This window comes from Mesoplodon densirostris, chromosome 15 (assembly GCF_025265405.1).
Source record: "Mesoplodon densirostris isolate mMesDen1 chromosome 15, mMesDen1 primary haplotype, whole genome shotgun sequence".
NCBI lineage: Eukaryota > Metazoa > Chordata > Mammalia > Artiodactyla > Ziphiidae > Mesoplodon > Mesoplodon densirostris.
This window is the reverse complement of record NC_082675.1, coordinates 19,839,979-19,867,909: the sequence shown is the minus strand read 5'-3', so window position 1 is coordinate 19,867,909 and position 27,931 is coordinate 19,839,979. Positions and strand designations below refer to the sequence as shown.

The 27,931-nt window shown below is 52.1% G+C and overlaps 1 protein-coding gene across 2 annotated transcripts in view; it reads right to left on the bottom strand.

Moving 5' to 3' along the window:
* The window catches only part of MYO18B (myosin XVIIIB), a 226,492-nt gene that overhangs the window by 186,381 nt on the left and 12,180 nt on the right, over nt 1-27,931 (bottom strand). For both annotated transcript variants that reach the window (XM_060118779.1, XM_060118780.1), the window contains exons 7-11: nt 23,465-23,663; nt 21,338-21,480; nt 20,409-20,509; nt 19,305-19,368; nt 10,181-10,325 (exon numbers count right to left, since the gene is read on the bottom strand). In XM_060118779.1, the coding sequence (XP_059974762.1) occupies nt 10,181-10,325; nt 19,305-19,368; nt 20,409-20,509; nt 21,338-21,480; nt 23,465-23,663 (652 nt within the window). The remainder of the gene's footprint in view (nt 1-10,180; nt 10,326-19,304; nt 19,369-20,408; nt 20,510-21,337; nt 21,481-23,464; nt 23,664-27,931) is intronic.

Here is a 27,931-nt window from a genome sequence, read left to right as displayed (position 1 = left end):
TAACTGTTTACATCCCACAGCCGCCATTCCAGCTTAACAAATGAATTCAATATGCTTAGAAAATGCAGACTCAATCCTTGCCTGTGGCCCAGAATAGGCCCAGCTGTGGCAGCTGTCGGGCAGAGAGCCAAGCCACCAGCTGGGGGCCTGTGGGCATGGGAAGGCAGGCGGAGGACAGGGTCCAGGCGGGGACCAGCCTCGGGGGTGTGGGGCCTGCTCTAGGGCCACATGGTAATCCTCTCTCAATCCCGCAGCACCGGTGCCAGGGATTAGCGCCTCGCAGACGGGGACACGGAGGCCCCAGGCCTTGCTCGGGCCACCACACCTCTGCTCACCGAGGCTCTTCTGTCTGGAGCATCCTCCCTGATTTCCGCTCTGTTTGGGAGATTTGGTTCAAGGGTCCCAGGCCCTAGGACCCCTTGGGTGGGGCTGACCCCTCTGAACTTTGGGTGTCTCCTGCCTAGAATTTTCTTCTGGCGTCTCCAACGCACCTGTCTGGGTCTCCCTCCCTTGATCAGATGGAAATTTCGTCTTGGAATATAAGAATGGCGTTGCCGAGGGCCTACCATCCAATAGGCATAGAGGAGAAGAAGAAAAGGAAGAGAGAAAGAGGGAGAGGAGGAAGAGGAGAGAGAGGAAGGAGAGCAGTAAGGGGGGAGCGGAGGGGGAAGAGGGCGAGTGGGGGAGGAGGAGTGGGGGAGGAGGTAAAGGATGGAGAAAAGGAGGCCACGGGGGGCGGGTGGGGAAGACGGAGCAGCATGAATGCAGACACGGCCCAGGTGTTCAGAGACCCAGACTCCAGTCCCACATCCCCCCCAGGCTTGTGAGGCTGCAGTGAGCCGACTCTTGTGAATACAGGCAGGGGAATCGAGCTGTGTCCATGGAAATGTTCAACCTCAAACACGCCCCCTGGTCCAGCAGGCCCAGGCCCAGGCCACCACGGCTCCAGAACGCTCACCCCTGCACCGCCTCTACATACAGGGATGTATGCCCCCCAAAGCAGGAGACTGCCCAAACGCTCATCAACTGGAGAAGTGCGACACCGACTGAGGCCCCCTCGCCGGGCAAGCCCTGTAGTTAGGGGAGAGAACAGGGGCGCTGCTGTGAGCCACGGGCAGAGAGGCCCCGGCACGCGGAGAAGCAGAGCACGTGGAAATGGAGCCGGTGTGAACTTGTTTATATTGTAACAGCGACAGCCAGCCACCCCCGTAGTTGTCATGTGCACAGGCGTAGCTCATGCTCAGTCTGCAAGGCCTGAGGGTGAGGCCTACACTGGGGACACAGTGACACAGCCACGGCCACTCTCTGCTTTTGAGAGGGACTGCAGCCATGTCCGCAGCCACAACTGGGGGAAGGCGTCAGGGACTCGATGTGTTACTGTTCCAGCTACTTATGAATCTATGATGATTCCAAATTAAAAAGCTTAAGAGGAAAAAACAAAGCCAGCCTGTTAGGGTAGTGGAACTAGCCTGGATCACACGGTCACGGTGGACACAGGACAGGACATGACACATCTGTCAAATCCCAGAGAATGTAACCACCAAGGGCAACCCCCAAGGTAAACCGAGGACTTCGGTTAGTAACTGTGCATCAGTATTGGCTCATCAGTTGTAATAAATGTCATCTTGGCACCTTAACAACGGTCACCTTTAAGGTCAGGAGGATCAAGGGAGTCAGGGGGGACCTGCTTTCGACATTCTGTGTTCGTCTGTATTGTTTCCATTTTTCATAGGAAGACAACTTTACAGTATTATTTGTGCAGTTGTTTTAAAACAATAAAAAGAGTAAAACACTCACCAAGTGCTTGAATATATGGTGATTGCTTTGCATTGACAGCATCACTGTTACTACTCCCCGTGGCCTTCTGTGCTCAGGGTCTTATCCGGGCTTGGGAAGCATCAGGCCACCTCTTCCTATCCTTGGACGGACTCCCCTGGCTGCTAGATGTCGGGCGGGGTCCCAGCAGAAGGTAGGGGGCTGGGTCCCTGTCATCATTACAATCGTCTCTTCTTCCTGCAGGCCCCTCGGCGCCCCCCGAGTCACGGTCCTATCCATTCAGGAACTGATGTCTTTACTAGGACAGGCGCGGAGTGGTGGCCGACTGGCAGCCTCCCTCCATCACTCCATTACAGGGCCCCCCCCGGGTTACACATGGGCCCGACTGCATCATATATTAGGCAATGGGGTCAGCAACAAGTAGACTGGCAAATTTAGTAAAAGACAAATAAATTAAACCTCCCATCAGCCTTCAGAGCCAAAGGAAAGCAAAGCAACTCGGCCATCAAGGCAGATAACACATCCTTGTTATTTTGGATTCTGAGCAGTACTGTCATTTTTATGGAGTAATGAGGGACAGCGGGCAGAGTGACAAAGAGTCTCAGACTTTCTAGGGAGGGTGTACATCTCTTACAGCCACGGGACCACAGGGATTGGAGAGGATTAAAGACCAGCCCGAGACATCTTTGTAGACTCAAGCTTTGCCAGGGAAATGCCTGGATGGTGGGCAGGTTTTCCATTAACAATAATAATAGCAATAACACAAGGGTGGCCGAGCTTTACACATTCAAACTGAATAACTTAAGCCTCCCAAGGACTGCTATCCCCATTCTGCAGATGAGGACACGGAGCCTCAGAGGTGAAGAGAGTCACAGATCACGCAGGAGAACTGGGGTGAAACACAGGTCTGCCTGGCCCCAGAGCCCATGCTGTTAGCCTCGATTCCGAGCTCTCCTGCCTCGGTTCTGCTTAGCGGATGCCTTTCCAGATGAGGGAATGGAGGAGACTGGAGACTGGGGATGGAGCTGAGAAGCTGCTCTTAGAGGGGAGGTGGAGGTCCGAGCACCCAAAATGCACCCAAGGACTGGGCCAGATGAGCGGCCTCATAGAGGAGAAGGACACTAGCTTTGGAGGCAGACAGGCACTGATTCTAACCTTGGCTCCACCGCGCGGTGCCGTTTGGCCTCGGCAAAGTTACATAACCTCTCTGAGCCTCAGCAGCCTGAACTGCCAAGTGGGAATTCCCTCCCTACCTACCTGTCATGGTTGCTGTGGGAATTAAAGGAGAGAACACAGGTAAGTGACTCCCACCCTTGGGCTGACGTGCAGGACAGCAAGACCGTGGGAGCATTTTGTTCAGGGAACATTCCTGAGAAGAGGGTCGTGACTGGTTTTAATCTCACACAGCCAAGAGGTCCTGAGACAGAGAATTGTTTCTTGCTGCAAAAAGGGCTCCGAGTTCCTCCCTGATTTACTCTCCTGTGGGAAAAGGGTCTTTAGGGGCATCAGAGGATACTGGGGGGCACTGGTAATAAAAGTAGGAGCAGAAATCCCAGGAGCATCCTCCTGCCATCCCAGCAGGGAGCCAGGAAGTTATCTCCAAGCTTTGTGATGCCCTAATTCACAACAGCAGCTCTGACAAGTGCCTGGCACGGAGCTTAGCCCTTGACATACATTTCACTTCATCTGCTCAGCAGACCTGTGAAGTCACTACTGTCTCCAATCCCATCTTACAGGTCGGAAAACTGAGTCTCAGGAAGCTTAAGTTCCTTGCTCAAGACCAACATATTGCCACACCAGTGTCTCTCACCCTACGTGTTCTCGAACCTCGTCGCTCCCCCATCCAGGGTTAGAGTCTAGACTGCCTGGCCCCTGAAGCTGTGACGCAGAGCACGGCAGCAGTGATACTGCATGAGAGCTCAGAAGAGGTGATGCAGTTTCCATGCTGCTCTCTGGACGTTTCCTTGGAGCCCTGAAGCCGCCAAGCCACAAGGAAGCCCGAAGAGGCCCACGCTGGGGACCCGAGACCTGAGACTCGGAGAGACGGAGGTGCCCAGCTAGTCCCGGCAACTTCAGCCCCACTGTTTCCGGGTCAGCCACCCTCTGACCGCAGCCCAGCCAAGCCCTTCCAAACTGCAGATCCCCAGGAGCTTGGGGAGATAATAAAATGATCATTGTTCAAGCCACGGAACAACATGGGCTGATTTATTATGCAGCAAGGTCACGTGACCAGTCCCAAAGCTAGCAAGTGCTGGAATCCTCACTTCCACTTGAGCACAAGACTGTGTCACTCCTGACTGCTCTGACCACTACCCCACAGTCTCCCTGGCCCTCAGAACCTTCCTCGAAGCTGTGGAAAGAGCACTGGACTGAGAGTCCGGAACTGGACCCCGGTTCTGAAGCTGCCGTTCACTAGCACAGAGGTTTCACCATGTGTCCTTAAGCAATGAGCTGCATTCCCTGGGGGCTTGAGTTCTCCACCCCGACCCGGCCCACGTCAGGGCAGGCTTTGATGCCAACAGATGACAAAAAGCACTTTGCAAAGAGAAGGGAGTCAGGGCTTGCTGAACCCCACCCATGTGCCAGGTGGGCAGGATGCAGCCATCACCTGACTAACGATGTAGAAGGTAGACAGGGTTTTACCATTTTACAGGCATGGAAGCTGCGGTCCAGAGAGGTGAAGTCTCTTGCACAGGTTAAATCACACAGCCAGGAGGTGGAGGAGCCTGAACTCAAGGCCGGCTCCGCCCACTGCAAGGCCCAGCGTGTCCCTCCTCCCCCATCCTCTCCTTGTCGAGTGAGCTCCAGAGAACATCTGTTTGCTGCCATTCAAAACACATGGGTGCCAGCTGACTGTTCCATGGGCCACATTTTGCCAAAGGAAAGAAACACGAGGCTGGATAAATGGTTCCCTGATGGCTCCTGAGGGACGGCCCAGGCCATGAGTCTTCGTTCACAGCAAACCATCCCGCGTCAAATCACCCAGGGGTTTCTGCCTGCCATACCGAAGCAGCCCCCAGTGCCCCCTCCCACGGCCTTCCCAAGGAACCCAGCAGGGACAGTGAGCCTGAGAAACGGAAAGGAGGTGGAGGCAGTGCAGGGAGAGGGAAGAACACAGCCTCTTTATGACCGACCGGCCAAGCCAGGAGCCACCAGGCCTGCCCATGGGAGGCAGCCCAGAGCGAGAGCATTACTAGCACCGCAGCCATGCGTGACACCCCAGACGGCTCTCTGCCGCCCTTTCTCCCTCTCCCAGAGGAGGCTCGGGCGAGCCCCAGAACTTGGCCGAGGTCACACACAGCTAAGTAAGAGCCCAAGCTGAGCCCTGAACCCAGGACTGGCTGACTTTGAGGTGCCCGTGTCGCTGCTCTGCCACATTCTAGGGGGGGTGCCCTCTCTGACTCCGACGCTGCCCAGGGCACTGCTGATGACAGGGTGATCCAGAGCCCCACAGGCAGCCAGACTCCTGGGGTCAAGAACACCAAGTCATACGGGCTGGAGGGACCCAGAAGGTGGTGGGGGAAGGCCACAGTGGCAGCGCCCTGCAGGAACTCAGGGGTCAGTGGGGACCTAATGCCACTCCCCCAAGAGAGGAGACTCAGGGGCCCCCAGGAGTGTGCTGGGGCCGTGATTGATTAAAATGATTTCATCAATCATGCCTGTGTAATGAAACCTCCATAAACCCCGAACAATGGGGCTCAGAAAGCTTCCGGGTCACTGAACACAATGAGGTGCCGGGAGGGTCGCACAGTGAAGGCAGGGAAGCCCCTTGCTCTATAACTTGCCCCGCACATCTCTTCCGTCTGGCTGTTCCTGAGTTGTATGCCTTACGATAAACAGGCACTGGTAAGTCCAAGCCCTCCTAAGTTCTGTGAGTCATTCTAGCAAATTATCAAACCAAGGAGGGGTCTGTGGGAGCCCAACTTTATAGCTGGTCCATCAGAAGTACAGGTGGCCCAAACTTATGAACAATGTCTGAAGTGGTGCAGTCTTGTGGGACCGAGCCCGTAACCTGCACTAACTCCAAGTAGTATCAGGAGCGGACTAAATTGTAGGACACCCAGCTGGTGTCCGGAGGACCAGAGGACTGGCTGGTGTAAGGAAAACCCCACACATCTGGTGTCAGAAGTGTCATGAGTAAAAGCAGGGCACCCCAGTGAAAAAGTGACATCACCAGCCCTTGGAGCCTGTGAGGCCAGAAGCAGCAGCACACAGGGCCAGGGAGACCAGAGGTGTCGTCTCAGAGGTCAGGCTCAGTGCCTGGGCAGACCTGGGTCCAAATCCCAACTCTGGCTTTAGCTGTGTGCCCTTGGGGATGAGGATGAACCGCTCTGGCAGGCCTCAGCCTCCTCATCTGTAAAATGGGCATCTAATAGTGCTCGCTCCTCCTGGGCTAGTCTAAGGCAGTGCAGTGACATCACGTCTATAAGAACTCAGCACAGGGCCCAGGAAAACAGGCCAATTCTCCAGCAAGGAGTGACCCTAACAGCCCTCTGCAAAGTCTAGGGAAGGGGAGTGATCTTTGCAGGGAGACCAGCCGTGGTTCCAAACCTCACTCTGGAACATGCTAGCTGTGCGACGTCAGGTAAACCGCATTCCTCCTCGTATAAAGCCGTGAGCCAAGTCCTGTGCTCCACACGTTTGGCCCTGACTTATTTAATCCTCATGACAAGCCTAAAAAGTGGGTGCCATCATTAGCCCCATTTTACAGAGGAGGAAACTGAGGTTCAGAGAAGCCAAGCCCGGAGGCTGACTCTTGCCCATGGCACTATCCTTCCTCACCAGGTTACTGTATGAATCCAATCAGATCAAAAGGCACAAGACAGGTACAAGTGCTTTTGAAACCATCAAACCCTAAACCAATATTAGTGGTGGTTGTCGTTACTGCTGAAACAGTTCAAAAATCCCAAGTCCAGTTATAAGGCCTGAAATCTACCCACAGGGACTGATATTGTTTTTTTTGGTTTTTTTTGTGGTACGCGGGCCTCTCACTGTTGTGGCCTCTCTCGTTGCGGAGCACAGGCTCCGGACACGCAGGCCCAGCGGCCATGGCTCACGGGCCCAGCCGCTCCGCGGCATGCGGGATCCTCCCGGACCGGGGCACGAACCCGTGTCCCCTGCATCGGCAGGCGGACTCTCAACCACTGCGCCACCAGGGAAGCCCCCTGATATTGGTTTTTAAAAACAGGATCAGGACTTTCAAAATAAGTTAAGGAAGCTGGGTGCGCTGCGAGGAGAGCATTGTTTTAATGAAAAAACACCTGATTAACGGAAATGATTCTTAATATATTTCGAAATGATCTGTTATGACACAAAGCAAAGACATTTATATATGACTTTGAAATTCTTAATAGCTGATTTTAGAGCAACCTATTATGAAATCTTCCAAAGCAGAATATATAGTAAGTAAATCATCAAGCAGGCCTCTCAGGCAGACTGACAGCAGCTCCTCTTAAAGTAATTTATAAGGTGGGATGGGAGGAGGCTGGGAGGAATTATTGCCATAATCATGTATTAATAAAATATTTATAAATGTGCCTTTCTCTTTTATCATTACAGGCAGCTACAGGTATGAGTCCTAAGCCCACATCAGAGGGGGTGCCCCCTGAGCCTCAGGAGAAGAAAGTCAGGCATCAAACTTCTCTGGTGACAGGTCAATAGACTAGGGGCTCCCTTAGCCTCTGTTTTGTCACATCAGAGGCAGAGAGGGTTCAAGTGTGACAATGGAAATCGGAAGGTAGGTCCCAACCGCCTTGTTCTCTCCCTAGGCTTTGCTGAGTGCCGGGAGGGAGCAAGACTATTTATAGAGTTGAGCAAAGCAGAGAGGCATGTGGCTGAGACACCCTGGGAGGGTCACCTAACCCAGGCTCAACAACACAATCTACTGGGGGACTGCCCTGAGCTAGAAGCATGATCTGTCCACCACCCCCCGCCCTGGCCATTCCGTACATACCACCCCACACGTGTCCCTGGCCCGTCACTGCAGGTACCTGTCTGCACCTCTCTGCTTTCCTGGCTGCCAGAACATGCTCAGCTCATGCACTGGGCAGGCTGGAAGGGCACGGGGGAATGCTCCCAGGAGCAACCTTCAACCAGGGAGAAGCAGGAGGCGGTATAGATCAATATCCCGGCTCCCTCGCCCCTCGGATAATACTCGATGAGAGACATGTTCTTCAGAGTCTCCCAGAGGTCCCCAGAGATACTGGCCCCCCACTTCCCAGAGCTAATCCACTCCTTAAGGCTCCAGCATCACCTGCCTTTCTTCCCTATTGGTTCCTCCTGATACCCCCTCCCCCAAAGCCTACATGCAATTTTGGTCTCAGGGTGTGCCTCCGGGGAAAGCAGCTTAATTCAGCTTTCTCTTCTTTACTCCATTTAATCCTCACACCAACCCCAGTCTTGGCCCAATGAAACAGAAGGCCTCTCTGAAGCTCAGAGAAGTTTGGTTTTGAACTCAAATCTGCCTCCCTCAAGCGCCCATAGCCTGGAGTTATTTTGGGGGGCTGTGTTGGGCCTTCGTTGCTGCGTGGGCTTTTCTCCAGGTGCGGGGAGCAGGGGCTACTCTTTGTTGCAGTGCACAGGATTCTCACTGTGGTGGCTTCTCCTGTTGCGGAGCACGGGCTCTAGAGTGCAGGCTCAGCAGTTGTGGTGCACGGGCTTAGCTGCTCTGTGGCATGTGGGATCTTTCCGAACCAGGGCTCGAACCCGTGTCCCCTGCATTGGCAGGTAGATTCTCAACGACTGTGCCACCAGGGAAGCCCCAGACTGGAGTTTACTGCACCTAGACCTTCTGAACCTCAGTTTTCTATTCTGTAAAACAGGTTTGCTTCCTTCCACACATCCGCCATCTATAGATGCCTGTGCCCTAACTCTAAACCTTCAACAGCTTTTCTCATCTGAACTGTGCAATGACATCCCCAATCCCAATACATTTACAAAGCTGGCTGATTTCCAAATGGTCAGGGCGTTAAGCATGATCCTTGGCTGATTTTTGGAAAAGGCAAGTGGCATTTGATTTTTCCATGTTTGCCCAGTTAAGCATGTCTGCCCTTGGCTTGGACCAACTGTGGACTCTCTACCCTACCTATTTCTGACTCAGCATAACTTCTAGAAATGTCCAAAATCAAATCGGTGGACCAGTGCAGCTCAAGTGTATGAAAATCAAAAGAACAGGCCACAAGGCCCACGGGTATGGGAATGGCAGGAATAACATGCCAGCATATTCCAAAGAAGTCTGCTGCCCCACAGAGGAGTGGCCCAGAATGTCAGCCAGAGTCAACCCATAGCTCTAGAGGACAGACCTCCATGCACATGTGTATCCATTCAAACAGTAAATGCCAACTCTATGTTCTGGGCCCAAAGGAAGCCACTCTCTACAGGAAACAGCTAGACAAAGACACAATCAGAGTATAAGGTACCATAAGCCCCATGAAGGTGGAGCCACACTGCCCTTGATATTGACCGTCTCCCTGGGACCTTTCATAGTGCCAAAAGCAATGGCACAAGAGTCTGGTTAGGGAAGCGAGGAGCCTTGAATGCCAAGTCAAGGAATTTTACTTGATGTAGCAGACAAGAGAGAGCCTCGGGAGGAGTCTAAGCAGGGAATGGTACAACAGGTCTACATTTTAGAAAGGAGCCCAGTGGCCACAACGAGGGTGGAGCCAAGCCATATGCAATGACGCTACCGCAATAGTCCAAACAAAAAAAGGACTAGCAAATACTTAGTCTAAGGTGATAATAGTAAGAATAGAGAAGTCAAGACAGAAATGCTGTCACAGAAAGTATCTACAGGGCAAGGTCAATGACTGGATAGGGATGGGGGAGGGAGACCAACCTGAAGTAGGGACAATAAGCAAACAGACAGTTAAGGCTGGGGAGCAGGTTAGGGAGGAGAAGGAGAGCTGGGTGAGCTCCAGCCCACATGGTGTGAGCATCTCCAAGATGTCTAGACAGGAAAACATCACCTTCAGTGCGTGGACCCAGCCTCCTCTCACCCGTTTCAGGGTGTCTCTTCTGAGCACAGTAACCACTAGCTACATGTGGCTATTTAAATGTATGTTAATTAGAATTTAATGCAATGAAAAATTCAACGCCTCGGTTGCACCAGCTGCATGTCAAAAGCTCGACAGCCAAGTACAGCTAGCGGCCACGCTACTGGACAGAGAACCTCTCCCTATCATCACAGAAAGTTCCACTGGACAGTGCTGGGTTACGCGGTTTGCTTGAAACACCCAGCCCGCTTCCTTCTCGGCACGCCTGGTTCGGCAGCCTCCCCGAGAGCAGTCCCAGAGATGTGGAAGATGACAGGCTGACCCTGTCCCACCTCACGGAAAGAAGGGCCTTGTCAGGCACCTGCTGGTGGAGACAGCCGGCAGCCCAGGTGAGCCCGGTGGCAAGCACGTACCTTTGCAGGCCCCCGCCGCGCCCAGGTGGTAGATGGCCGCCAACACCCGCCAAATGGCCCTCTGCTCGCTCTCCAAAATGCCCAGCGTCTCCATGGCGCCCTGGAGCTGGGCGAAGGCAGCCGCCGCCCTCTGCTTGTCTTCAGGCTGAGAGCAAGGGGAGAGAGGAAGACAAACAGGCCGTCACGGTGGAGGAAATGCAAACTTGCAAGTGGAAGCAGGGCTCGGTCTCGGGGAAATGTGTGGTCATTTTATGACCATGGTAAATTACCCACGAGTAAGCTGGGGGGTACTGACACATAGAACTCAGGCTGCTGGGAAAGTTATAAAAATCATTTCTATCTGACTTTGGAAGGCGACAGGATTTTTATTGATTTGTGTATTCATTCAGTAGATTTATTGAGGCTCTGCACCATGCTGGGCTCTGGAGAGACAGAGGTGAGCGAAATCCAGAACTTGACTTTGAGGACCTCTCAAGCTAGAAGTGGAGAGAGACTTAAAAACAACTAAGTGCAAAACAGGCTAAGTGGGGGACTGTGGGATCTCAGAGGAGGGCCTGGCCAATTAATCCCGCTCGAGAGAGTCAAAGAGAATGTCGCAGAAGATGAGACAAGATTGTGATTGAAGTCTGAAAGACAAATAGGCAGAGCTGACCAACCGGATGGAAGAAAAGGCCTGACGGGCAGAGGGAACAAAGGACATCTTTGGCGACAACAGGTGCTCAACTGAACGTGGACAGAGAAACAGGTATTTCTGGAGGTGGGGCAGACAGAGTGGGGGAGGAAATCAGCAAGAGAAGCTGGCCAGTGCCATGGAGAAGGCCTCAAACACAATATTAAAGGGCGTAGGCTTAAAACTCCAGCCACGATGGACAAACACGCATCCCTGTTTACACTCCTGGACCCGTGGCGGACACCACCAATCGATGAAGATCCCACAGCAAACCAGCGAGTCCAGATTCTTTTCAGGATGTCCCCCCTTGCAGCCCCACCCAATGATCTGCCTCAGCAACTGAAACAGACCCTGTCTGCCATCCCCGGGGCATGCAGAGGGAAACTGCCAAAGATTTTTAAGCAGGAGGAAAGAGAAAATAGTATGAGCAGATGTTTATGGGTTGTAGGGTGTCACTTTTCCTTTTTCAGATTTATGATCCCAATTATGTTTGCTTTTTGTTTTTTTAATAAATTTATATATTTATTTATCTATCTATTTTTGGCTGCCTTGGGTCTTCGTTGCTGTGCACGGGCCTCCTCTAGTTGCGGCGAGCGGGGGCTACTCTTCGTTGTGGTGCGCAGGCTTCTCATTGCGGTGGCCTCTTTTGTTGCAGAGCACGGGCTCTAGGCGCATGGGCTTCAGTAGTTGTGGCACGTAGGCTCCGTAGTTGTGGCTCATGGGCTCTAGAGCACAGGCTCAGTAGTTATGGCGCATGGGCTTAGTTGCTCTGCGACATGTGGGATCTTCCTGGACCAGGGCTCAAACCCGCATCCCCTGCACTGGCAGGCGGATTCTCAACCACTGTGCCACCAGGGAAGTTCCCCCAATTATGTCTGATTGAATATTAAAATTAGTCTGAAACTCCTAACTCCACACACGCCATCTGGCCAAGGAGACGTGACCCAGAAGCCTGCTGGGTTGAGAGGAAGTGAGCTGGCGATGAGAATTCTTTTGTCAATAATCCTCCAACAGATAATGAGGACCTGATCTGCACTTGGCCTGTTTACAGAGCTTGGGTGATGAACTGTAAGCTGTCAAAGCTGGAAGGTCCTTGAATTTTATGGAGTCCAATGCTTAGAGAGGGGACAACGCTTGCCCAAGGTCACACAGCAAGTTAGTATCAGATACAGGATTAGAATCAGGCTTTCTGACTCCCCGTCCAGGCCACTTGTCCTCTCCACTCAAGCCACTTCTTCTAACTGGGAAAGAAACCTGCAAGGATCATCGACCTATTGGGACAACGTCAAAGCACGCAGTGACATTGAGAGATTCGCTGTGGAAACATTTCAATTAATAGCAAAGACATGTTCCACTGATCCATCATATTTCTGGGGCACCACAGGACCACAAAAACCCTAGCAACAAGGAGCTCAACCTAGCAACTGCAGCTGCTCCGCTGGAGCAAACGGAGGAGAGGAAGGCATCTTACCAACATGCTCTTGGTTATTTATGAGATTTCAAAGTAGCAGAGAAAGGACACCAAAAGGACAGTGGCAACACATTTATTATGGCTCCCACTGTCAGCCATGAGCATTTGACTTTAAATTACAGGCAGACTCCATAATCTGCCACTTAGCTCATACGAACAGAAGAATTAGAAAACTTCCACTAAAGCTCGTTTGCTTCTTTTTCTCTCCTCCCTGCCTCCCCCGGTCTCTGCTGTAACAGAAGACAGGGAGGGATGAATATATATGCTTCTGATCTAAAGCAATTAGAATCACGAGGATGTTTACAGTTCCCTAAACTTCTAGGGAGCCAGACAGCTCTGCATAATGCCCTGACAAAAGCCAGTCCTTGCCTCAAAATCACGAAAACAGAAATCAGATCAGTGGGATAAATCAACTCACGGCCGAAATGTCTACCAAGAGGAGAATGGATAAACAGTGGGTGGTCCAGCCAGGGCACAGTGATGGGGTACCACACAGCAATGAAAAAGATCACGTCACTGATCTTGCAAGCACGTGTATGAACCCCAAAAATTCCACGTGAGACAAAGGAGCCATGTACAAAAGACCACGCACTGTGGATTCTGGTTACATGAAGTCCAGATGTGGGCAAAACTACCCTATGGGAAGAGAAGTTAAAATGATGACTCAGGTGGGAGGGATACCTCTGATGGGGTGGGGACTCAAGGGAGTCTTTACTGGAATGAGGAATGTTCTAGATGTTGAGCTGGTGTGGGGTCGCAGGTGCATGTAAGAATATAATCATCACTGAGTTGTACACTTAAAATTAGTGCTTTCATAAACATTTGACTGTATGTCTCAACTGAATTGAAAACAAAAAGTGAAAAAAGTAAAAGCTGACTCAGAAGATGCCCAGGCTTTGTCTGATGCAATTAAAGACTCAAGGTTAACCCCAAGATGGCATGTAATTTAGTGCAAAAACTAAAATCCAAACTGTTCTCTCCACATTCAACCGGGCTGCATTGAGAGCACCCAGGAGATTCCCACAATGCAGAGAAGGGCCAGGTTTGGATCTGGAGGCAGACAGAACTGCGTGTTCTCTCGGCTCTGCGTCCCTGCGGTGTGACTGCACAAGTCTCTTGCCCTCACGCTGGAGGCTCAGTTTCCACCACTGTAGAATGAAAATAGCAGCCAAACCTCCTCCCAGGCCACTGTGAGGATTAAATGAGTTGAAGTGTGTAAAGCACCAGCACAGTGCCCGGCACACAGTGGCACTCAGTTAATGCTGGGCTCGACCCCATGCCTTTGCCCAGGCTGTCAGGCCTTCCAGGGACACCTTCCCTGCTGCTGCACAGCAGTCCCTGGCAAGTGAATCAGGTGTGGCCCATCCTTGAGGGGCTCCCAGTCCAATAAGGGGGACAGATGTGCAGACAGACACTGACAGCACAGGGTGAGTGCTGGGCCTGGGGGCCTCTGGGGAGGGATAAGGAGGCGATTCTGGGAAGAAGCACTGTATGAAGCCACCAGCATGAACAGGAGAAGCGGGTGCTGGGCAGGCAGGCAGGCAGGGTCTCCTAGCAGAAGAGCATGGGGCTGGAAGACATGGTGTGTCAGGTGCCAAGCCCCCTGAGGGGGCATGTGCAGGCCTCTCTCACAGGGTGCAGGGCCGCAGGGAGCCACGGTCTGCAGCTGGGCGCTGCTCTCTGGTGGAGGGCACAGCACCGGGGCCTCCCTGGCCGAGGGAACCAGCCCCTGGAGTTCTGCCCCGGTTATAAGCACAGTTCAGGCCCAGGGTCACACTCTGCTTCACGGGGATGTAAACCACACCCCCTCCTCCAGGGCCAGGGTGGGGTCCCCCGTGTCTCTACAACCAACTAACCCAGAGCTGGAAGGATTCCCACAGTTCCAGCCCCTGGATCTGGAGCCGGATCTGGGAGGGAAATGCAGAACACTGACTCTATTCATCAGCAAAAGAAACGTGGGTGCCTGCACAGGTGGGTGAACTTGATGGAGACCATGGGGAGGGCAGGACAGGTGTCCAGCCAGAGCCAAGGGCTCCCTTTACCTCAACACTGATGGGTCCACGTTCTCTCCGGGCACTCAAGTCCATTTAAGGAGGGAGAAGAGAAGGGTTAACTGAGCACCTACAATGCTGCACTAGGTGCTTTGACCTTGTAAGGCAGCTGTGAGTCTCTCCAATTGTCAGAGGAGAAATTGAGGCTCAGAGAGGCTAAGGCACTTGCCCAAGGCCACCCAGGTGGGGAGGGACAGAGTCACTATACGCCAGATTCTTTACTGAGCCCCTACCCTAGGAGCAGACCGAGGATCAGGGTGTTGCTCCACCCATTCCACGGGGGAAAAACTGAAGCTGAGAGAGAAGAAGTGACCCAAGGGTGCACACTGGGGCACATCCCAGAGCACGCGGTCTTCAGCCAGGGCACAGACCTGAGATGACAGCGAGGGACGAACAAGAGAGACCATTTGGAGTCAGGCCAACCTGGATTCCCTGCTTCTGCCACTTAAAAGCTCTGTGCCCTTAAGCAAGTAGTTTCACCTCTCTGAGCCTGATCACTCCTCCCAACCAAGAGATGTGATAACAATCCCTTCTGTCAAAGGGTCCTTAGGAGAATTAAGTAAGAGAAAGCTCCTGGCAGAGCCCCTGGCAGGAGTGCCTGATCCCCCATCCTTCTGTCTGGAGCCCATTCCTCCACAGTTGATGCCTGGGTCATAAAAAATTAATGTGTCTCGGGCCAAAGCCTGGCTGCTGCCAGCCAGAAGCAAACTGCTGGGAGGCAAGGATTATTATTATTATTATGACCACTGCTGCTGGTACTTTTTTAAAACATCAGTCTAGGTTGCGGAAAAATAAATTATAGAGAAGAAAATAATATGAAAGCTTTGTGATTTCAAATGTGTCCTGGTGCCCTAACAGATCTCAAATAAGTTCCATTTAAAGCTGAAATGTGGGGTTTCCCTGGCGGCGCAGTGGTTAAGAATCCGCCTGCCAACGCAGGGGACACAGGTTCGAGCCCTGGTCCGGGAAGAGAAGATCCCACCTGCCGCGGAGCAACTAAGCCCGTGCGCCACAACTGCTGAGCCTGCGCTCTGGAGCCCGTGCTCCGCAACAAGAGAAGCCACCGCAGTGAGAAGCCCGCGCGCTGCAATGAAGACCCAATGCAGCCAAAAATAAAATAAATAAATTTTATAAATAAATAAGTAAAAGCTGAAACGTGGCAGGCAGGGAGGACGCAGCTCAGGGACCAGGAGGGGAAGCTGGCCATCAGCGAGCGAAGGTGGCCATGGAGGGCCAGCACCACCCCGAGGGCCGGCTTCCCCACAGCCTGGCCCCCGAGGACCGGCTTCCCCACAGCCTGGACCCACTCCAGCTGACGGCTCCCCGGGCCCACACCCTCACCCTGTGCTCTGCAACCACTGCACTGCTGGCTCTCCCCTGCCGTTGCCTCTGCATCGGGAGCTCCGTGCCGCAGGAAGGCTGGCCTCACTGCACCTGCCTAACTTCTCTCACAGTCCAAGACCAGCTTGTACTTACCTCCTCCAGGCAGCCCTCTCTGATACAACTTCAACCCTCCAGGCCTGCCCATATAATATTTGGGACTTAAGTTAAAAAAAAGTATTTGATGTTTATGTGAAACTCGAATTTAACCGGGCATCGTGTATTTTTTCCAGCTTTACTGAATTATAATTGACAAATAAAAATTGTGTATTTTTAGGTGTGCAATGTGAGGATTTGATGTACATAAACGTTGTAAAATTATTACTGCAATGAAGTTAATTAATACACCCATCACCTCACATAGTTACCATTTCTTGGTGTGTGGTAAGAACACGTACGTTCTACTCTCCCAGGATATTTCACAGGTACAGTAAGTCCAGGGTTATTAACTACCGTCACCATGCTGCCAGATGAGTTACAAGGTGGATATGGTGTAGGTATCCTGTATTTTTATTTGCTGACTCTGGCGACTTCAGGGGCTTGTACTTAGCAACTCTCATTCTTGGGGTGATTTCCTGACCACCGAATTCCTTCACTGAGCCAGTACCTGATGGTCCAATCCCAGAAAACTAGCCCAGGCTTGTATCAAAGACCGACACATTTCCAGCTTGTAGTTTTGCTCTTAGAGAACAAAGAAAACACTCTCCATACCTGCCAGGTAGCAGGGTGAGAACAAAGAAATACCCTACCCGTTCCCACAGACCAACTGGTCTAAAAAAAACAACCCCCAGAAACACACAAAAAAAGAAAGCCACTTCAAACACCTCCTTGACTGGGTTCACACTGTGCCCCGTCCCTGTGTGCAGACTGTGAACAAACAGGTCAGGCGGGGACGCTCACGAGGGCCTGGCCTGAGCCCTCCTCCTCCTCAAAACCAAGAAAACAAACAACAACGCTCTCGCTGATTCAAATGGATACATGTGGCCCAACCTCATTAAAGAAAACCCAGCACTGGGATGGCCTCGCATCCCCTGCCATCCTGGGGCCAGTCTGGGCTCCTAGCGGCAGGAAACCAGTGGGAGAAGAGGCATGAAAGAAGAACATACTGCGAGTCCCCCCAGTGGAGGGGGTTGTCAGGCAGGTGAAGCTGGGGGAGCCGCATCACCTCACTCCATCCCACTCCACTCACTGGCGAAACAGACTCACCTACAGTGGTTCTCAAAATGGGGTCCCTGGACCCACAGCTTCAGCATCACCTGGGGACTTGTGAGAAGTGCAGATTCTCAGGCCCTAGCCCAGACCTACTTAATCAGTCACTCTGTGGATAGTACCCAGCAGAGAGAGAGAGTGTGTGTGAGACAGCCTTACTGAGGTGTAATCAGCAAAAATAAACCACTCATCTTTAACAAGCACACCGTGATAAGCTTTGACATATACACCCGTGAAAGCATCAGCACTCAAGACAATAGACACATCCATCACCCGCAAGAGTTCCCTTTCATAATCCTCTCTCCCCTCCTCCTGCAACCAAAACCCCAGGCAACCACTGACATGTTTGCTGTCACAGCAGATTTGTTTGCATTTTCTAGAGTTTCAAATACATGGGGTTATATGGTTGTACTCTTTCATCAGATTTTTCACTCAGCACAATTATTTTGAGAGCCATCATGTTCTTGGATTTATCAGCAGTTCATCATTATTACTACCTTTAGTAGTAATAACTACCTTTAGTTATTAAGGTATTATACTAGTTATTAAGGTAGTATACTACCTTTATGGTTTTCTACGATGAATTCATCCATTCACCTGTTAATAGACATTTTGGGTAGTTTCTAGGTTTTGGCTCTTACACATAAAACTGCTAATGAACTTTCATGTAAAATAAATTTTGCATGGATGTACACTTCCATTCTCCTGCATAAATACCTAGGAGTAGACTAGCATGCCACGTGGGAGGTGTATGTTTAACTTTGTAAGAGACCGTTTTCCAACATGGTGCACTATTTTCCACTCCCATCAGCAGGGTATGAGAGTTCCAGTTACCCCACATTCTCACCAGCATTGGTATGATCAATCTTTTCAAGTGTAGACACTCAGTAATTGTGTAGTAGTATTTCATCGTGGTTCAAGTTTCAATTTCTTTAATGACTAAGGATGTTTAATATACTTTCACATGCCACCTATGTACCTTCTTTGGGGAAGTCTATGTTGAAATTTCTTGCCCATCTTTTTTGTTGGGTTATTTATGAGTTCTGAGAGTCATTTATAAATTCTGCATTCAAAGACTTTATCAGATATGTGATTTGCAAGTATTTTCTCCCAGTCTGTGGCTTGTATTTTCATATTAACAGTGACACTCAAAGAGCAGAAGTTCTTAATTTCAACACAGTGCAATTCATCAATTTGTTCTCTCATGGACTGTGCTTTTGGGGTCATATCTATGAAGCCTTTGCCCGATCCAAAGTTACAAAAATTTTCCTCCTGTTTTCTTCTAGAAATTTTATAATTTTAAGTTTTACATTAAGGTCTATGATCCATTTTTTGGGTCAATTTTTGTACATGGTGTGAATCTGTGGACTGAAATTCTTTTTTTTTGCATGATGATACCAAATTATTCCAGTGCCATTTGTTTCCCCGACATGTATGTTTGGAAAAGGGCTTCAGAGTAGAAATGATTCACTCCCCTCTGCCTGGTTAACTCCTACTCATCCTTCAAAACCCAGGTCAGATGTCCCCTTGGCTAAGAAGCCTTCCCTGACTGAGGCCAAGTAGCTTTCATCTATCCACTGGTGTACAGAATGTTGTACAAACTCTGGCATTTCTCTTATCCCACATGATTGCATTAATTCCCAAGTCTCTCTCTCTTGATAGGATGAAAATTCAGGTATGAGGACCATAATCCCAGCACTCAGCACAGGCCTGGCACAGGGGGTAATGGTAGGAGTGGGGGTGGGGGTGGGGGTGGGTGACTCAAAACAATTTTTAAAATATAAAAAAATAAATAAAATAAACAAGTGAACAATGTGCTTTTTTTAAACAACTGAATACCACCTCACAAGGCCCTACTCACAGGGCCCATCTTCCAGGAAGCCACAATATTTCCTAAGAAAACCGCCACTGACTGATGTAATCCAAGCCCAGTGCTAGCTGCTTTCTGCACGTCGTTTCATTTAATCCTGACAACAGGTCCATGAGGCAGATACTGCTACTATTGTTATTTTACCGAAGAGGACACAGACATTCAGAGAGGCTAGGGTCCATGCCTGAGATCTCATATCCAGTAAGTGTCAGAGCCGGGGTTTGAACCCAGACAGCCTGTCCCGGAGTCCGCATCCCTACCTCTACACAAACCACCTCCTGGTTCCCTTTATTTGCACAAAACTCATTTCCCTGACAAGCTCAGGCCCCATAAAGGCAACCCTGACTCCCCCACATGACCAGCCCTTGCCAACTACTCACTCCAGTGGCAGAGGGACGAGTCACAGGGGACCCTCCCATCTTGGCCACGGGGACACAGACACCCACTCACACCCAGAAGGACCTCCTCTTTACCTTAGGCCACACGCCCATGCCGAAGGAGCTGCTGTCTGCCAGCTGGTGCAGGTACAGTTCTGTCCTGGAAACAGAGAAGGGACCAGAAGTAAGGGAGGACCCACCCACACCAGTGGCCTGGCAGGGCAGGTGGTCATCATGGCATGGGGCTCCACACAGTGCCCCAGGGTCTGCCTCAGGCCCTGGCCCTACCTCCCGAATATTCCTCACTTGCTGCCCTCACTGGGCCCTTCTTAAGTGAAGGCCTTCCAAAAGCTTCCTTACTCCTCTGTTACCCTGCTCTGAAAACTGGGAGTTTCCTCTCTAATCTGCCCTCTCTCCAAAGGGTAAGGTGCCCCTCTGGCCTTAGCCAGGAGGCTCAGGACAGCTTGGGCCTGCCCTTCAGACTGGGGTGGAAGGCAGGAGACAAATGATGGGGGACGCAGAGGGAAGTTGAAAATTATCATCCCTCACCTGGGGTGAGCACTCCCTGGAACTTCACTAGATAGAACCTTACGCATTCGTTCAACAGATGAGGAAACCAAGGCTCAGAAACAGGGAGCCACATGTCCAAGAATTCCCAGGAGTCAGCGAGGGGCAGAGATGACTCCCTGGGCCACCTCCCCCAGAAGGCCCTCCCAGATGAGTCTTCTGGCTTCTCTGCTGTTCCACCTGGTGCCTCGTCACCCTGAGCTACCTCAGGTGCACCCAAGGCTCTCACAGAGTTTAGGAGCTTCTGGAAGATTTGGGGTCTGCTGTTCCTTGCCCACCTCCCACGCTGCTGTCAGAACCTGTACTGAAATGTCACCGTCACAGTAGACATCCTCCACCACCCCCCAACGTGTATAAAGAGCCATATGTGAATCATCTCACTTAATCCTGTAAGGTCAGTCAAGGTACTATTTCCACTTTACAGAGGAAGAAACGGAGGTTCAGAGCAGGTGACACCTGGCCAGGTTCACCCAGCCCAGGAGCAGTACCAGGCAGCTGGAATCAGAGGCCAGATTCCTAACCACTGGACTCCACTACCCCTCAGCTCTAGGCAGAGGTAGGGCTGGGGCCTTGGAGAGCGGGGGCCCTTTGTCTCACTACCCTCAGCCGTCCCTGCTCAGCCCAGTCGCTCACCTGAGATCCAAGTCCAATCCGGCTAGCATCTGGGAGAAAACCTCGAAATTGCCTTCCCCTTCCAGCTGCCGGGCCACCTGGCTCTTCTCCAACAGCATCGTCTGCCAGGGGAGAGGACAGGCACCCGGTCAGCACGAGGCCACGCTAGGCTGCCCGCACACCCCCACCAACCCCCAGGCCAACTCTTCGAGGCAGCACCTCAGGCCCCAACTTGGCTGGACGCCTCCAAATCAAAACATGCCAGGCCTTTGTCTCACTGATTCAGAGTCCACACAGGGAATCAATGAATGCCAACAGGCTCATTCCAATGAAGGAATCCAAGGGTACTAACAATTAGCCTACAGCCACCCTCCAACGCACTCGTACGCAACCGAAGCCCTTAATAACTTGACCCACATGGTGATGCACGGTAGACTTTCAGGACCGGGACAGAAAGGGATTTATCGGGCACCAGCGAGTCTGGATATTCTCCCAGCTCCACATACAAACAACCCTTCTAATAACCTAATCCTATTTTCTGTTCAAACAGAATGTTTGCGGGGTGGGGGGGGGAAGGGTAGGGGCCGGGTGATTTCAGAGAGAGGAACAAACAGGCCATGTGCCTGTCACACACGGGCTGCCGCGGCAGGCCAGTGAGCGTCTGTTTAATTTCAGCTTACGCTTTTAAGGTCCAGCTAATGAGCAACTGAATTATGTATCTACTCGTGAATATTTCATCCCTGGGATACTCCGAGGCACAGACGAGCCCGCTTGCTCGGGGAGGAGATGCCTGGGCACTGAGCGAGGTGGGGAGGAGCTGGCCTTGGCCTGGGGAGCGATGACCATTTAGACATTCCAGGGTTCCAGCTGGAGACATGGGCCCTGCTGAGTGGGGCTGAGGCTACTGCAGCCCCAAAGAGCCCCCTCTCTCTCCCACCCAGAGGCCTCACCTGGAGCTGGGCGGCCGTGACTCGGCCTGTGGCGTTGAAGTCCAGTGACATCACCATGGAGAACCGGGTGGCACAGCGGCTGTGGCCGGTGAACACAGAGCCAAAGGCCCGGAGGACAGTGAAGGTGGCTCGAATCTTCTCCACTGGTGGGGCATGGACAGGGCATCACCCGTGGCCCGGGTGCTGCCATCCCCACCTCTCACGGGACCCCAATCCGGCCCCAGGCCCCAGAGGGGCCCCCTCCACTCCCCCAACTCAGCTCTAAGCCACACCTCTTCCGCTGCTGGGCCGGCCCTGTGCTGCAAGCAGGGGCGCGGGGGGAGCAAGAGTGAGCCCAGAAGGGGAGATACACACACCTAGGATTGGTACGATCTGAGTGATAAGGGCTGCCCTAGGGCCTCCTTGGCCTGGTGGAGTCTAGGAGGAGGGCAGGGCATTAACGTTCTTGGACCTGCTCTCAGGAACACTCCATCACAGCAGGCTCAAAAAGCCCTGCAGTCCCCACACAACTATTTAACGAGCACCCACTATGTGCTAGGCACCTGGATACAGCCTAGCCTGACTCCCACACCCCCAACACACACTTTCAGCAGAACTACATTCTGGGAGGGCCAAGACTGGTGTCTCTCCCTGCTGTACTCCCAGCTCCTAACAGGGCTCTAACCTGGGCCAGGTGCAGAACAGGTGATCAATAAAGCATTGGAATAACCCCAGTGGAGAAGCAGGATAGTACAATGGTTAAACAAGCTTGAATATGGCCTCTCCCCGTTGTTAGTCACCTGATTTGGAGCGCATTAATTAACCTCCCTGTGTCTCAGATACCCCATCTATAAGATGGGGGTAATAACAGTACTTACCTACCTCATGTGGTTGCCACAAAGATGAAAAGATTTAATAATGTAAAGTGCTCAGAACATGCTCCAAATGTGGTGGTGGTATTATGTTTGTTATTATTAGAAAAGCAATACTGCCTGGGCCATATATTCTCAGCAGGGGGCAGAAACTGATTCTTGAGAATGGGGGCAGTTTTCCTTTCTTATGTATAAATTAGAGCAGATACATATATATATATATGTGTGTGTCTGTATGTATATACACACACACTGCATAAACAAATATATGGTGAATCTATGGCGTTAAATTTTCATGGTGGGAGACGACTACGAGAAAGAACAACTAAAAAGGCTCCTCAGAGGGGCAACAATACATTGAGAACACTGGCCCAGGGGTAACAGCTCTGGAGCCAAACTGTCTGTGTTTGAATCTCGGTGCTAGGATGTATGAGCTGTGTGGCCTTGCGCAAGCTGGTTAACCTCCCTGCGTTTTAATGGCCTCATCTATAAAATGCAAATAATAATAATGTCTACCTTATAGGGATATTTTAAATAATAAATAAGTTAACCCACTTGGAATAGAGCGTGGCGCATAAGTCCTCAGCAAGCATTTACCACGATCACCATCAATATTGTAATTATCATCATCAATTGACACTCTTTTTTATAGAAGTATAGTTGATTTACAATGTTGACACTCTTTCTTTAATGCCCAGCTCAAACATCATTTCCTCAAGGAAGCCCCCCAGCCCCTTCTCTGTGCTCCCTCTGCCTCTCCCCTCCCCAGCTCGGCCAGCAAGCAGTCCAGAGCATTGGAGTCTGGCACAGATGTGCAGCCGAGTCTCCCTTCTGGCTGTCAGCGCCTCCTTGTCTTTTAGTTATCAGGTCCTCCACACAGTCCAGTGGTCTGTGCGTTGCAGAAGGACGCCACACCTAAGGGCACAGCATTTCTATCAGATAGTCATAGGCCTGTATGCTTATTAGGATGATGGCCCAGAACGTGGCGGTCAAGCGTTTGGTTCTAACAATGTCAATGTGTGATGACTTTTCCACATATGGCAGTGAGTGTCTTAGGCAAGGAGTACCTGTTTCTAATTCACACAAAAGTACCCAACAGACTAGGGGTGGCCCTGCTGAGAAGCCAGCACAGGGTCTGCACACAGGTGCTCAGTGAACGCTAGCTGAGCGGATATAAGAAAGAGCCGCCCAGCACTCCCTCCGACTCTCCCTTCCCTTCCCCCACACCACTGCCCCTGCCACGTCCCAGCTGCACGTCACCTGGAGACCACTGTACCTGAGACCCTGCCATCCACACTGCCTGCCATCCCCACCAGGTGCTCCAGGACCTGCTCGCAGCAGGTGGTCTTGCCAGCACCGCTCCGGCCCAGGGCCACAATGCTCTGGTCCCTCTGCTGGCTCAGCAGAGCCCAGTACGCCCGCTGGGCCAGGGAGCCAATGTGGGCAGGTAGGTCATCCCGGCAGCTCCTGGGCACCTGCAGGAAGATCGCCAGCATCAGCTTTCCCACCCAGCCGGGGCCCAGGGGGCACTCCACAGTGCTCCAACCCGGCCTCAAGCCCAGATCCACGTCCATGCCTCCCATCCTACTCCAGCCTTGTCAGAGACGTCATGCATTTTTCTGGGGAGAGCCCAGCCTGGAGATCTAGTCCTGCCACTGGCTCGCTGTGAGCCCTTGGGCAGCCTCGGACCCTGCTCTGAGCCTGGCCTCTTCTTCCGCCAATGAAGAGGCTGGAACTAGAGCTGCATTAGCTCATGGGGCTCATCTTACTTGCTACACAAAGGACTGGATCTTACCTGTCTGAAATGAAGCAGGTGGATAAAATGGCTCAACTGATTAGTGACGTCTGCCATGGAAACAGAATGGGGCATGGGGGAATTGGCGGTACGTGTGCTATGTATTTGCTGTAACAGATTTAAATACCGGAAGCCCCTTTGACTTCATTCATTCATCCATCCACACATTCATTCACTCAATAAAAAAAAAAACATTCATTGAGTGTCTACTACATAGCAGGCACTCTCCCAGGCACTGGGGGCACAACACTACTCAAGGCGAATACAGGAAGTCTCTGCCAACCGTGAGGAGATGTCATTATACACCTATTAAGATGGCTAAAAAACCTGTTTTTAATTTTTTTGACACACTACCAAGTTCTGGTTAAGATGCAGAGCAAGTGGAATTCTCCCACAATGCTACACAATACAGCCACTCTGGAGAACAGCTTGGCAGCCTTTTTTACAGTGATACGTGCACTCGTCACACAACTGAGCAATCCCACTCCTAGGTATTTACCCAAGAGAAATGAACATTTGTGTTCACCAGAAAACCCTCTCTGTCACTGGTTATATTGAGTATGTATTCAAAATCATCAACAAACTAGAAACAACCCAAATGTCCCTCAACTAAAGAACAAAGATAACCAACCACCCTGGTTTTAGCACTGAAAAGTCCCTTGTCCCAGAAAAACCATTCCCTCCCACAGAAACCAGGACAACTGGTCCCCCTCCCAACAGATAAACAAAGCTGTGCAATAAAATACAATAGAATAAAAGAACTAAGGGCTCACAGCTGCAACAATATGGGTGAATCTCAAATGCGCTGTGCATTGTGACAAGCGGAAGAAGCCGATTCCAAAGGTTACACGCTGTACAATTCCATTTATATGACTTTTGAGAAAAGGCAAAACTAGGGAAAAGGGACAAAAGAACAGATTAGTGGCTGCCAAGGGCGGGACATGGGGGAAGGGTTGGCCACAAGGGTATGGAGAACTTTTGGGGGTGATGGGAACTGTCCTGTAATTGATGGTGGAGACAGTTTCACAAATATACGTGTTTGTCAAAAACCTACAGAAGTCAACACTAAAAAAGGTGACATTAACTGTATGTAAATTATACCTTAATAAACCTGACTTAAGACAAAAAAGCCCTGCCTGTAGAGCTTGCTTTCATTTGGGAGAAGACAGATGATAAAAAAAAACCAACTAATTAAATTATACTGAACGGGGAGTCATTTTAAAGCCATGAGCTTGGATGAGATCACCAAGGAAGTGGGCGTTTAAAGAGGGAGAGAGAAGAGGCGTAGGGACGGGGCACCCTGACTTGGAGAGATCAGGGACCAGCAAAGGAGGCTGAGAGGGAGGGCCAGCGGGACAGAAGGAAAACCAGGAGAGCGGAATCCCGGAGCTAAGGAAGGGAGTGATGGCAGGAGGAGGGAAGGACCAGCCCCTGAAGTGCTGCTGAGGGTCAAGTCAGAGGAGACCCGAGAATTGTCCACTGGGCAGCATGGAGGTCACTGTAACTTTGACAAATGTCTGCTTAGCGTGGTTTTCAGGGAGAACGGAAGAGGGCGGTGGAGGTAGTGAGGGCAGTGGAAAAGCACCAAAGGGAGCAGGGAAACGGGCCTGGCTGGAGGAGGACCTTGGAAGCCCAGGATGCTAAGTGGGTGACAAGTGGGCTAACGTCCGCCCTCCCAGTGGCTTGGCAGGACCAGGGGCACAGACTCTGGTGGGGCGGCCCTCCCCCTCCCCAAACCCCCAGCCTGGGGCTAAGGAGCACCCCCAGTGCACTGTTGGCCTTTCCTACCCCGAGACCCCCAGGAACAGCAATGAGTCCCCATCCTGACACAAATCAAAAGGCTCAGCAGGACCCCAAAGCTGGCAAAGTAGGACAAGCTGCCACACTGGCGGGACACAGCCTAAGGCAACGCAGCAGGCAGAGGGGCCTGAGGTCTCAGCCTCGGAGCCATCTCCCGCTTTGGAAACATAAAGTTCAAGGGCAAGGCTATCCCAATTGTCAGCCTTCTCAGGCTTGCAGGGGAACAGGAAGGATTCTGCAGACCCAGGCCCCGCAGTCACACACAGGTACCCCTGCATGCTTGCACACGGGCACGCTCAAGGGCACACGCACCCAACAGCTGCAGAGGCCTCTGCACACAGGTGTGCCCATCTACACCCCACGCAGTCACAGCACACTCACCCCAAAAGAGGCCTGCACCCCCAGGCACACACCCAGCTCCCAACCACCCGGCAGGCCCAGACCCCCAGCCAGAGAGGCCCCCAGCCCTGCCTGGACCCCTCCTTGCCCATCTTCAAGGTGGCCTCAGTCCCAGCCTCACCGCAGGACTCTGCTCCCACCTGGTGGCCATTTGAGGAACCAAAGGAGACTCAGCCAAAGACAGAAGGCAGCTGTGGGTGTGGGAGGCAGCGTGACTTGAGGGGGACCCACACGCACCGCAGGGTTACAGGGGCTTAGGGGGGTCACGGGACTCAAGTTCCTCCTACCAGGGTGGGTCCCAATCCCCGCACTTTTAGGCTCTTTGACCCAGGCCGTGTAGCAGACACCGCAATCAAGGACAGTCACAGTCTTGAGAACTGGGCTTGCAGAGAGACCTGTGACGAACACCCCTCCCAGGGGCCCCTAAGGAACCAGAGCAGGCTCTCGGGGCCTTGGGCTGCAGTAACAGAAGCACAGCCTGCCTGGCAAGGGAGGGGAGAGTGCAGTGTCGCCCTTCCAAGCCCCTGGCCAGAACAGCCAGGCTGGGGAGGGGCCTGGAGGGCGACCTAAGGGTGGGGGGCAGGGCGTCCAGGAGAAGAGAAGCCCTGGGGAGGGGGTGCAGGGCCACTGTCCCCTCTTTAATGGACTTAGCATCATTCGGGGGCTAGAATGGCTTTGTCCCACGGGACGCCAAAGGGCAAGGTGCAGCTTTCCATCCTCCATTGACAGATGAGAGAACACCCAGGCCAGAGAGGTGTCCTCATCTCTCCAAGGTACCTGCGGCGCATTGAACCTTCCCACCAGCAAGCCCTCAGAATGGAGCACAGGTAAGACTTTTGACCTCCGGTGGGTCTCCCTGCCTCCACTTTTGCCCACCTCTATCTAACCTCCACTGAGCAGCCAGGAGGGTCCTTTTACAGAATCAGACCACATCACTGCTCTGCTGAAAATCTCCATCATGCTCAGAGAAGCGGAGTCACTATGACCACGCATGAGGCCTAGCACGACCCGTCCCCGCTCCTCCTGACCTCCACCTTGCTGTCTCCTCCACACGTTTCTCTGTCACGTTGGGCCCGTCTTCCCCCACGAAGGATGGAAGCTCCATGAAGGCAGATTTATCTGCCCACCTTCTTGCCTGCTCCTCCCTCCAAGCCTGGCATACGGGACCCTCAATCGATACCTCAATCAAGAGCCACTGAGTGAATGGAGGGGATGGGGTGCAAATGACTCGGCTGTAGCTGCAGACCTCTCCATGAGGTGGCGCTGACAGGTTTCCTTTGCTTTGACTGTTGTCTTAACAAAAAATGGGCCATTTTACACTCCACAGGGAAAAATAAATAAAGGCGGAACCGAGGCTTCTGTTTGCCGGTTCACATGGGTGTCTGGGACTCCCACGGGTCCAGGGTGGTGCCCAGAGCACAGAGAGGCCGGCGGCATGGGTTTCACCCCAGCTCATTTGGCAGGTGGCCCAGCTTCTCATCCATGGAACGGGGCTGGTCATGGGCCCTGTCCTGTCAGGTGGGCCTGAGAATTGAGGAGATGCAAGCGAAGGTGCCTGCAGCAGTGCCTGGTACACAGTTGATAGCCAGTCAATATTCTCTCTTATTATTACTGTCTTTCACGCTCCTGTTGCTGTCTCTATCAGTTACTCATCCTTCCCCTCTAAGGAGGGGGGTTCATGTGGTCCCCACGGTGCCCCAGAATCCACGTCTGCAGGATGCTGCCCACAGACACGTTTGCAGGGGGCTT